General features: G+C 53.4%; 1 protein-coding gene across 5 annotated transcripts in view; it reads right to left on the bottom strand.

The window, feature by feature from the left end:
- The window catches only part of LOC121284386 (arf-GAP with Rho-GAP domain, ANK repeat and PH domain-containing protein 1-like), a 225,971-nt gene that overhangs the window by 100,439 nt on the left and 113,196 nt on the right, over window positions 1-12,336 (bottom strand). For all 5 annotated transcript variants that reach the window (XM_041199816.1, XM_041199818.1, XM_041199817.1 and 2 more), the window contains exons 14-17: window positions 8,109-8,240; window positions 7,321-7,456; window positions 5,046-5,148; window positions 4,070-4,262 (exon numbers count right to left, since the gene is read on the bottom strand). In XM_041199816.1, the coding sequence (XP_041055750.1) occupies window positions 4,070-4,262; window positions 5,046-5,148; window positions 7,321-7,456; window positions 8,109-8,240 (564 nt within the window). The remainder of the gene's footprint in view (window positions 1-4,069; window positions 4,263-5,045; window positions 5,149-7,320; window positions 7,457-8,108; window positions 8,241-12,336) is intronic.

Raw genomic sequence — 12,336 nt, 5'->3', positions numbered from 1 at the left:
AATGGTTCCAGGGATGAGAAACTTCAGCTATGAGGAAAGTTTGGAGACGTTGGGACTGTTTTCCTTGGAGAGTAGACTTGATAGAAGTTTTCAAAATCATGAGGGGTCTGGACAGAGTAGATAGGGAGAAACTGTCCCCGCTCGTAAACAGATCGAGAACCAGAGGGCACAGTTTTAAAAGTGTTTTGCAAAAGGAGCGAATGTGAGGTGAGAAGAAACTTTTTCACCCAGTTAGTAGTTAGGGTTCGGGATGCACTGCCTGGGGTCATCCATTTAAGACAGAGATGAGGAGAATGTTTTTTCTCTCAGAGGGAACTCTCTTCCTGAAAAGGTGGTGGAAGCAGAGTCTTGGAATGTCTTTGAGGCAGAGCGAGACAGACTCTTGATAAACGAGGGGGTGAAAGGTTATCGGGGGTAGGTGGGAATGTGGGGTTGGGGTCACAGTCAGGTCAGCCGTGGTCTTATTACATAGCGGAGCAGGCTCGAGGGGCCGACACCAGCGCCTAATCTGCATGTTCGAAAAGCGCCTCACTGGCCACAGAGAGCTTTCTGATGTCCTGAGGTTGAAAAAGGCGCTACAGAAATGCAAATTCCTTCTCTGACTCTGCAGAATCCCCAATACTGACAGCAGTAAGGAGACACAGGGTGAGGTATACCACAGGAGGGCAAAGGGTAAGGGGAGGTGGGTTGAATGGGGGTGGGGTGAAGGGGGGTTGGAGTGAAGTGAAGGGGGTTGGGGTGAAGGGGGGGTGGGGGTAAGCGGGGTTGGGGTGAAGAGGGGGGGTGGGGTGAAGAGGGGGGGTGGGGTGAAGAGGGGGGGTGGGGTGAAGAGGGGGGGTGGGGTGAAGAGGGAGGGTGGGGTGAAGGGGAGGTGGGGTGAAGAGGGGGGTAGGGTGAAGGGGAGGTGGGGTGAAGAGGGGGGGTGGGGTGAAGAGGGAGGGTGGGGTGAAGGGGAGGTGGGGTGAAGAGGGGGGTAGGGTGAAGGGGAGGTGGGGTGAAGAGGGAGGGTGGGGTGAAGAGGGGGGTGGGGTGAAGGGGAGGTGGGGTGAAGGGGGGGGTGGGGTGAAGGGGGGGGTGGGGTGAAGGGGGGGGTGGGGTGAAGAGGGGGGGTGGGGTGAAGGGGGGGGTGGGGTGAAGAGGGTGGGGTGGGGTGAAGAGGGGGGGGTGGGGTGAAGAGGTGATGGGGGGTGGGGTGAAGAGGGGGGGGTGGGGTGAAGAGGAGGTGGGGTGAAGAGGGGGGGTGGGGTGAAGAGGAGGTGGGGTGCAGAGGGGGGTGGGGTGAAGAGGAGGTGGGGTGAAGAGGGGGGGGTGGGGTGAAGAGGTGATGGGGGGTGGGGTGAAGAGGGAGGGTGGGGTGAAGAGGAGGTGGGGTGCAGAGGGGGGTGGGGTGAAGAGGAGGTGGGGTGCAGAGGGGGGTGGGGTGAAGAGGAGGTGGGGTGCAGAGGGGGGTGGGGTGAAGAGGAGGTGGGGTGAAGAGGGGGGGTGGGGTGAAGAGGGGGGGTGGGGTGAAGGGGGGGGTGGGGTGAAGAGGGGGGGTGGAGTGAAGAGGGGGGTGGGGTGAAGAGGGGGGGTTGGGTGAAGGGGAGGTGGGGTGAAGGGGAGGTGGGGTGAAGGGGAGGTGGGGTGAAGAGGGGGGGTGGGGTGAAGAGGAGGTGGGGTGAAGAGGGGGGGTGGGGTGAAGAGGGGGGTGGGGTGAAGAGGGGGGGTGGGGTGAAGAGGGGGGTAGGGTGAAGGGGAGGTGGGGTGAAGAGGGAGGGTGGGGTGAAGAGGGGGGTGGGGTGAAGGGGAGGTGGGGTGAAGGGGGGGGGTGGGGTGAAGGGGGGGGTGGGGTGAAGGGGGGGGTGGGGTGAAGAGGGGGGGTGGGGTGAAGGGGGGGGTGGGGTGAAGAGGGTGGGGTGGGGTGAAGAGGGGGGGGTGGGGTGAAGAGGTGATGGGGGGTGGGGTGAAGAGGGGGGGTGGGGTGAAGAGGAGGTGGGGTGAAGAGGGGGGGTGGGGTGAAGAGGAGGTGGGGTGCAGAGGGGGGTGGGGTGAAGAGGAGGTGGGGTGAAGAGGGGGGGGTGGGGTGAAGAGGTGATGGGGGGTGGGGTGAAGAGGGAGGGTGGGGTGAAGAGGAGGTGGGGTGCAGAGGGGGGTGGGGTGAAGAGGAGGTGGGGTGCAGAGGGGGGTGGGGTGAAGAGGAGGTGGGGTGCAGAGGGGGGTGGGGTGAAGAGGAGGTGGGGTGAAGAGGAGGGGTGGGGTGAAGAGGGAGGGTGGGGTGAAGGGGGGGGTGGGGTGAAGAGGGGGGGTGGAGTGAAGAGGGGGGTGGGGTGAAGAGGGGGGGTTGGGTGAAGGGGAGGTGGGGTGAAGGGGAGGTGGGGTGAAGGGGAGGTGGGGTGAAGAGGGGGGGTGGGGTGAAGAGGAGGTGGGGTGAAGAGGGGGGGTGGGGTGAAGAGGGGGGTGGGGTGAAGAGGGGGGGTGGGGTGAAGAGGGGGGTGGGGTGAAGAGCGGGGGTTGGGTGAAGAGGGGGGGTGGGGTGAAGGGGAGGTGGGGTGAAGGGGAGGTGGGGTGAAGGGGAGGTGGGGTGAAGGGGAGGTGGGGTGAAGGGGAGGTGGGGTGAAGGGGAGGTGGGGTGAAGGGGGGGTGGGGTAAAGGGGGGGGTGGGGTGAAGAGGGAGGGTGGGGTGAAGGGGGGGGTGAAGAGGGGCGTGGGGTGAAGAGGTGATGGGGGTTTGGGTGAAGGGGAGGTGGGGTGAAGGGGAGGTGGGGTGAAGGGGAGGTGGGGTGAAGGGGGGGGTGGGGTAAAGGGGGGGGTGGGGTGAAGAGGGAGGGTGGGGTGAAGGGGGGGGTGAAGAGGGGCGTGGGGTGAAGAGGTGATGGGGCTTTGGGTGAAGGGGAGGTGGGGTGAAGGGGAGGTGGGGTGAAGGGGGGGGTGGGGTGAAGAGGGAGGGTGGGGTGAAGAGGGAGGGTGGGGTGAAGGGGGGGGTGAAGAGGGGCGTGGGGTGAAGAGGTGATGGGGGTTTGGGTGAAGGGGAGGTGGGGTGAAGGGGAGGTGGGGTGAAGGGGAGGTGGGGTGAAGGGGGGGTGGGGTAAAGGGGAGGGTGGGGTGAAGAGGGAGGGTGGGGTGAAGGGAGGGGTGAAGAGGGGCGTGGGGTGAAGAGGTGATGGGGGTTTGGGTGAAGGGGAGGTGGGGTGAAGGGGAGGTGGGGTGAAGGGGGGGGTGGGGTGAAGAGGGAGGGTGGGGTGAAGAGGGAGGGTGGGGTGAAGGGGGGGGTGAAGAGGGGCGTGGGGTGAAGAGGTGATGGGGGTTTGGGTGAAGGGGAGGTGGGGTGAAGGGGAGGTGGGGTGAAGGGGAGGTGGGGTGAAGGGGAGGTGGGGTGAAGAGGGGGGCTGGGGTGAAGAGGGAGGGTGGGGTGAAGAGGGAGGGTGGGGTGAAGAGGGAGGGTGGGGTGAAGGGGAGGTGGGGTGAAGGGGAGGTGGGGTGAAGAGGGGGGGTGGGGTGAAGGGGAGGTGGGGTGAAGAGGGGGGGTGGGGTGAAGGGGAGGTGGGGTGAAGAGGGGGGGTGGGGTGAAGAGGAGGTGGGGTGAAGAGGGGGGGTGGGGTGAAGAGGAGGTGGGGTGAAGGGGGGGGTGGGGTGAAGAGGGGGGGTGGGGTGAAGGGGAGGTGGGGTGAAGGGGAGGTGGGGTGAAGGGGGGGGTGGGGTGAAGGGGAGGTGGGGTGAAGAGGGGGGGTGGGGTGAAGAGGAGGTGGGGTGAAGAGGGGGGGTGGGGTGAAGAGGGGGGGTGGGGTGAAGAGGGAGGGTGGGGTGAAGGGGGGGTGAAGAGGGGCATGGGGTGAAGAGGTGATGGGGGTTTGGGTGAAGGGGAGGTGGGGTGAAGGGGAGGTGGGGTGAAGAGGTGATGGGGGTGGGGTTAGGGGGGGTGGGGTGATGGGGGGGTTGGGGTGATGGGGGGTGTGGGGCGAAGGAGGGGTTGGGGTGAAGGGGGTGGGTTTAAGGGGGGGGTGGGGTGATGGGGGGGTTGGGGTGAAGGGGGAGTGGGTTGAAGGGGGCTGATGGGGTGACCACATGGTGAAGTAGGAAGACCCTCCCTTACACAACTCTTGCAGCTTCCGGAGGTTGATGGCCTCCTCCTTGTCCGAATCCTGGAACCAGGCGAAAAGTGTGGAGCTCACCAGCGCAAACCAGCCCACCTTGGCTTGCTCCAGGTTCAGTCCATCCTTGTACTGCAGGCGTCCGATTCGCTCAAAGTCATGATTCATTAGGTCAATCCCGGCCGGGAGGAAGGACTGCAGAGGAGAAGAGACCTCCATGGTTAGAGCATCCAGGAGCCATGGCAACAGGGGACAACATGGTAAAAAGGTCCACATACGCCTGGGGCTGATGGGGTAAGGGGGAGGGGGGGAATGTAAAATCAGATAAGGATCCTGCTGCTGATCACCGTGCACTCGCCTCTACTGTAAAGTATCTGTACCTGTGGGTGGGTGTGTGTGCAAGTCTACGTGTGTCCGACTGCCTGTGTCTATGGATGAATGTGCGTACGTGTGCATAGATGCACGTGTACCTGTGTGTGCATGTGTGTGCGCGCATGGACTTGTCCGTGGGCGGGGTGTGTGTGTGTGTGTGTCAGCAAATGTTATTTATGCCTGTTTATCTAGGCTGATACCTCAGTGCAGTCCTGAGGGAGTGCTGCAGTGCCGGAGGAGCCGCATTTCCATTCAGCCGTTAAAGCAAGGCCCTGTCTGCCCTCTCAAGTGGACGTAAAATATCCCATGACACTGTTCCGGAGAGCAGCAGGAGGGACTTCCCTCCAGTGCGCTCGTCGACATTTATCCCTCATCCAACGTCACAAAAGAAGAGATTATCTGGGTCATTATCCCATTGCTGTTTGTGGGAGCTTGCTGTACACAAATTGGCTGCTGCTTTTCCTCCATGGCAACAGTGACTACACTGCAAAAAGTACTTCATTGTCCGGAAGGCGTATTGGGGCATTCTGAGTTAGTGAAAGGCGTTATAAAAATGCAAATCTTCCTTCGTCTTTTTCATTGCAGCAATGATACTCAGGGCGTTACCTTGGCGATGGATTTGATCCACTCTTTATTGGACTGTGCGCTGTCTGTCCCAAACATAAAGAGACGCTCGGAATCAGTGAACACCTCAAACGTGTGTTCGAACCTAAAGGTAACGAAGAAAATTCACATCAGTGTCTTGCAAAATATTTCCGGCTGGTTGAACGAAGACAGGAATTGAACTGAATGCTAACTGCCTCAGCGAGGAAACACCCTTAAGTCAGTAACAATTCACAGTGTAATCCTTGTGTTAATACTCCTGATTTACTCTGATCGATGAACGCCCTTGTTATACACAGTAAACCCTCCAGCCTGAAAATCCATCCTTCGAAAACACCGGTTGTCTGCCAATCCTTTGATCCGACCCTCGACATCATCGGTACCGTTTTAGTTCTGCCTATCGCACAACTGGACATCATCCTGCGCATGAATTTCGGTGCCAGGGCAATGCCAGGCACATGGGCTGCACTTGCCAACCATCGGCTGATCAAATCAAACAGCATGTTCCTTCAGCTGTCCATGACAGGCAGGGTACGGACCGCACTCATCCAGCCCGCCCTGGTAAAACCCAAACAAAACATCCACTGTCAGATGTGAGTCCGCGATTGGACAGCACTTGTTGAACAACCCTGAGTTCGTTAATAGCTACACGAACAACTCATTTAAGATAAACAGTCAAGCTCATAACGTGGCTCATTTACACTTTCTAGAAGGTTCTCTGCAAACAAAAGGAATATGTTCAAACCTTGCACCTTTTTTGTATTGCCCAGGAGCTTATAGGGGGGTGGGGGGTGGGGGGGGGGGGGAGGGGGGGCACAGAGTTCACCATTGCTTTCTCCATGGCAATAACTCTGCCAGAGTCTACTTGCCAACCATTCAGTGCCCCTTTCTAAATGGTTGTGATTGTTTGAAATTTGGCATTCTTGCATTTGTCCTGATGAGTGCAAGACAAAAAGCTTCGACAACATGTCTCTCTTTGCAGCAATATCATTTTAGTATGGTGCTTTGGCAGCGGTATCATGGAAGACAGTATTGGGTTAAGTAAAATAATTTTTAGCACTGCTTTATAATGCTTCATCGCGGTTTTACTTTACAGATAAATATTTATATCTACGATGTTTCCACTTCACATGTTTGTAGTTAGACATTCTAACATCAGGAATACCCAAACCCTGTGAAATCATTTTTAAAAACCCACAAAATCGCAAAATCCAGACATGATTTTGTCCCTAGAAATCTGCACTGGAGAGGTCCCAGTGTGCTACAGAGTGTGGAGCTCTGAAGTCTTCAATGTAAATAGTCGTTTGGTAGAATGGAACTTGATTATTGTTGAAAAAAGAGACGTGTCGAGGCTTTTCAACTTGCACTCATCAGGACACTTAGCAAGAATATCAATACAAGGGGAAAACAACCAATTATACTGCATGAGAACAGAGTGCTCATTGGCTGGCAAGCAGACTCTGATTGGTGGAGGCATTGCCATAGAGAATGTGCCAATCATGGTGACTGACAGTTAACTGCCAAGCATTTAAAAGAAATTTAAACCAGGCAACTTGACCCAAGACTGCAATCATACATCCCAAAGACTGGCAGACCATATCAAACAGCATGTCCCAGCCAATGTTTGCAATGGGCAGGGTACAGGCCGTGCCTATACAGCCTGGGTTTGCAAATCCCAAAACAGTGTCCAACATTAGATGTGATTCCAGATTGGACAACATATGCTCAATAATCCTCAGTGTGCAAAGAATTACACTGACAACCAATTTAAGATTGTCAGTTGGGCTCGCTGTGTGGCACATTTGCGTGTGCTGGAAGCTACATATATTAATACACAGGGCCCTGTTCTTTGCAGACAGAAAGAACATGTACACACATTGCCCCTGTAAACAAAATAAGTGACAGCCATTCGCTGACTCATTCCCCAGGGCAATGCCTTGACCAATCAGGGCCAAGCTGCCTGGTTTAAATTTCAAGCAATACTTAGCAGTTAACTGTCAGTCACCATCACTGTTGCATTCTCCATGGCAACACCAATCAGAAACCACTTGCCAAGGCAATCAGCGCTCTTTTCTCATACAGTATAAATTGTTATTTCCCCTTATACTGGTATTCTTGCAAAGTGTCCTGATAAGTGCAAGACAAAAAGCTTCGACATGTCTCTTTTTTCAGCCATGCCCAATGTAACTCATGTGCCATCTGAAGACTGTTCAAAGCTTCTCAAAAGTGGGAGAACCGTGGACTCGCCCATAGAACGGTCAGGCTGGTCACCACCTACCCATGTGCCGCCGGACTGTTGACGCTAAGACACACAACTTCACCCATCTCGATGGTTCCATTGGGCGTTGAGTTCCTGTCACTTTCGTAGTAACTGAGGACACCGTTATCCAAGACACACCATCGCTTGCTGAACTCTGTCAGAATCAATGGAAGATAGATTCAGCTGCATGGCCAGGGAATTGTAATATGAACATCGACATTGGGGCTGGATTCAAAGTGATCTCATTCAGGAAGGAAGCCACAGCATCCGAACCCATTTCCAAGAGTGAGTCTCCCTATCAGGGAACCCTTTTAAAGAGGGAGTCTCTCCATCAGGGACCCTTTTAAAAGAGAGTCGCACTATTGGGGACCCCTTTAAAAGAGGGAGTCTCTCCATCAGGGACCCCTGTTAAAGAGGGAGTCTCTCCATCAGGGACCCCTTTAAAAGAGAGGTGCACCATCAGGGACCCCTGTTAAAGAGGGAGTCTCCCCATCAGGGACCCCTGTTAAAGACGGAGTCTCTCCATCAGGGACCCCTGTTAATGAGGGTGTCTCTCCATCAGGGACCCATATTAAAGAGGGAGTCTCTCTGTCAGGGACCCCTGTTAAAGAGGGAGTCTCTCTGTCAGGGACCCCTGTTAAAGAGGGAGTCTCACCATCGGGGACCCCTTTAAAAGAGGGAGTTTCTCCATCAGGGACCCCTGTTAAAGAGGGAGTCTGTCCATCAGGGACCCCTGTTAAAGAGGGAGTCGTTCCATCAGGGACCCCCATTAATTAACGAACCTCATGGCCAATCAGAAGCCTTACCTTCTTTGGGCTTCTTGTCAGTGATTGGTTTGCTGATGGACGCTGTCTTGTAGAGGAAGCCATTGTGAGTGATGGACTGAGGGGCTACATAATACTGCTTGTCAGAATAACCTAGATCCAAACGTGGAGTCTCTGCAGTGTAACAAAGAGAAGGAACTCGCATTAATATCAAAACATCCCAAAGTGCTTTGCAGTCATTGCCATAAAGCAGGAAACGCAGCAGCCAAATTGTGCAAAGCAAGATCTCATCAACAGCAACGTAAAAATGACCAGATAATCTGTTGTAGTGATGTGGGTCACGGGATAAATATTGACCAGTGCACAGGATGGGGGTGTGGGTGGGTGGGGGGGCGTGTCATGCCTGGGGTGTGGGAAAAGGCCTAATGTTTTTTGGAAATAGCAGCCAGGGGGTTATTCCCATCCACCCGAGAGGGCAGATGGAACCTCAGTTCAAGGTCTCGCCAGAAAGTCAGATGCCAGAGACCGATCACCATGATTAGTCACCAACTATCCATTGTAGGATGAGTCTGTGAGGATATAGCTCTAAACTTTAGAGAAGTTAATTAGGGAGAGGCAATGGGGTAGTGGTATTGTTGCTGGACTAGCATTCCAGAGACCAAGGGGAGAGCGCTGGGGACCTGGGTTCAAATCCCACCACAGCAGAGGATGGAATTCAAATTCAATAAAAATCTGGAATTAAAGCCAATTATTGTTAAAAATCCAACTGGTTCACTAATGCCCTTTAGGGAGGGAAATCTCTGGTCTGGCCAACATGTGACCTCCAGACCCACAGCAATGTGGTTGACTCTTAAATGCCCTCTGAACTAGCAATAATACCACAGGAACAATGTTAAATAAAAAAAATGTAAACTTGAGAGATTTAATTGAGGTTATAAAACAGTGAGGGAACTAGATCAATTTGCACAGATAAACAGCAACGTGAAAACTCCTTCACCAGAATGTGTGAGGGAGGACCATGAGTCACTAATAAGTCAGGGAAAGGAATAACTAGGGTGAATATTGGGTGTTGGTTCCTGACCCAGGGAATGATGAACCTCAGGGTGCCAGCATCCACAATGCTGAATTCTTCCCAGCAAGAGCCACACCTGTTTCAGGGACAGAGATCACATTACAGGAGGAGGCCATTCAGCCCATCATGTCTGCACCAGCTCTCTGAATGAACAATTCGCTTAGGTCTGTACTCCTGCCTTCTCACCAAAACCCTGTGCATTCTTCCTTTTCAGATAACAGTCAAATTCCCTTTTGCTTCAATTGAACTCACCACTTCTCAGGCATTCCAGACCCTAACCACGCGCTGTGTGAAAAAGTTGCTGCTCATGTCGCTTTTGCTTCATTTGACAATTCCTTTAAATTACTTTCAGCCCTGTCGACCCTGCAAAGTCCTCCTTACTAACATCTGGTAGCTAGTGCCAAAATTGGGAGAGCTGTCTCACAGACTAGTCAAGCAACAGCCTGACATAGTCATCCTCACAGAATCATACCTTACAGATATTGTCCAAGACACCACCATCATCATTCTTGAGTATGTCCTGTCCCATTCAGAAGACAGATCCAGCAGAGGATTTCTTTCATTCATTCACAGTATTTTGGCTTCGCTGGCTGGGCCAGCATTCATTGCCCATCCCTAATTGCCCCTTGAGAAGGTGGTGGTGAGCTGCCTTCTTGAACCGCTGCAGTCCATGTGGTGTAGGGACACCCACAGTGCTGTTAGGGAGGGAGTTCCAGGATCTTGACCCTGCGACAGTGAAGAAATGACGATATATTTCCAAGTCAGGATGGCTTGGAGGGTAAATTTCAGTTGGTGCTGCTCCCATCTATCTGCTGCCTTTCTCCTTCTAGGTGGTAGAGATCGTGAGTTTGGAAGGTCCTATCCAAGGAGCCTTGGTGAATTCCTGCAGTGCCTCTTGTAGATGATACACACTGCTGCTACTATGCGTCGGTGGTGAAGGGAATGAATGTTTGAGGATGGGGTGCCAAACAACAGGGCTGCTGTCCTGGATGGTGTCAAGATCCTTAAGTGCTGTGGGAGCTGCACTCATCCAAGCAAGTGGAAAGTATTCCATCACACTCCTGACTTGTGCCTTGTAGATGGTGGACAGGCTTTGGGGAGTCAGGAGGTGAGTTACTCACTGCAGGCTTCCTGGACTCTGACCTGCTCTTGTAGCCACAGTATTTATATGGCTAGTCCAGTCCAGTTTCTGGTCAATGCTAATCCCCAGAATGTTAATAGTGGGAGATTCAGTGATGGTAATGCAATTGAATGTCAAGGGGTGATGGTTAGATTCTCTCTTGTTGGAGATGGTCAATGCCTGGCTCTTAAGTGGCAAGTAAAATTCATGCCGCAAATGTGCCCAAGTCTGGATATTGTCCAGGTCTTGCTGCATTTGGACATGGACTGCTTCAGTATCTGAGGAGTCGTGAATGGTGCCGAACATTGTGCAATCATCAGTGAACATCCCCACTTCTGACCTTATGATGGAAGGAAGGTCATTGATGAAGCAGCTGAAGATGGTTGGGCCGAGGACACTACCCTGAGGAACTCCTCTAGTGATGTCCTGGAGCTGAGATGACTGACCTCCAACAACCACAACCATCTTCCTTTGTGCTCGGTATGACTCCAACCAGCGGAGAGTTTTCCCTGATTCCCATTGACTCCAGTTTTGCTAGGGCTCCTTGATGCCACACTCAGTCAAATGCTGCCTTGATGTCAAGGGCAGTCACTCTCAACTCGGGATCTCAGCACTTTTGTCCATGTTTGAACCAAGGCTGTAATGAGGTCAGGATCTGATTGCTTTGGCAGAACCCAAACTGGGCATCAGTGAGCAGGTTATTGCTAAGTAAGTGCCACTTGATAGCACTGTTGATGACACTTTTCATTATTTGCTGATGATGGAGAGTAGACTGATGGGGCGGTAATTGGTCGGGTTGGATTTGTCCTGCTTGGGCAATTTTCCACACAGCCGGGTAGATGCCAGTGTTGTAGCTGTACTGGAACAGCTTGGCTAGAGGCAATAAATTCTGAAGCACAAGTCTTCAATATTATTGCTGGAATATTGTCAGGGCCCATAACCTATGCACTATCATTCAGCCATTTCTTGATATCATGTGGAGTGAATCGAATTTGCTTAGGACTGGCGGCTGATGCTGGGGACCTCTGGGAGAGATCATCCATTCAGCAGTCCCAGCTGAAGATTGTAGCAAATGCTTCAGCTTATCTTTTGCACTGATGTGCTGGGCTCCTCCATCAATGAGGATGGGGATATTTGTGGAGCCTCCTCCTCCAGTGAGTTGTTTAATTGTCCACTACCATTCATGACTGGATATGGAAGGACTGCAGAGCTTAGATCTGATCCGCTGGTTGTGGGATCGCTTAGCTCTGTCTATCACTTGCTGCTTATGTGGTTTGACACACAGGTAGTCCTGTGTAATAGCTTCACCAGGTTGACACCTCATTTTTAGGTGTGCTTGGTGCTGCTCCTGGCATACCCTCCTGCACTCTTCGTTGAACCAGGGTTGATCCCCTGGCTTGATGGTAATGGTAGAGTGGGGGATATACCAGGCCATGAGGTTAAAGATTGTGTTCGAGTACAATTCTGCTGCTGCTGATGGCCCACAGTGCCTCATGGATGCCCCCAGTCTTGAGTTGCTATAACTGTTCAAAATTTATCCCATTTAGCACGGTGGTAGCACCACACAACACGATGGAGGGTGTCCTCAATGTGAAGGCAGGACTTCGTCTCCATAATGACTGTGCGGTGGTCACTCCTACTGATACTGTCACGGACAGATGCATCTGCAGCAGGCAGGTTGGTGAGGATGAGGTCAAGTATGTTTTTCCCTCTTGTTGGTTCCCTCACCACCTGACGCAGACCCAGTCTAGCAGCTATGTCCTTTAGGACTCAACCAGCTTGGTCAGTAGTGGTACTACTGAGCCACTCTTGGTGATGGGCATTGAAGTCCCCCATCCAGAGTACATTCTGCACCCCTGTCACCCTCAGTGCTCCCTCCAAGTGATGTTCAACATGGAGGAGCACTGATTCATCAGCTGAGGGAGGGCAGTACGTGGTAATCAGCAGGAGGTTTCCTTGTCCAAGTTAGACCTGATGCCATGTGACAATGTGGGGTCCAGAGTCGATGTTGAAGACTCCCAGGGCAACTACCTCCCAGCTGTAAACAACTGTGTCATCACGACTTTGGACCCCATGAA

This window comes from Carcharodon carcharias, chromosome 11 (assembly GCF_017639515.1).
Source record: "Carcharodon carcharias isolate sCarCar2 chromosome 11, sCarCar2.pri, whole genome shotgun sequence".
Lineage (NCBI taxonomy): Eukaryota > Metazoa > Chordata > Chondrichthyes > Lamniformes > Lamnidae > Carcharodon > Carcharodon carcharias.
Note: the sequence above shows the minus strand (reverse complement) of the source record. Positions and strands in the feature narration are given on the sequence as shown.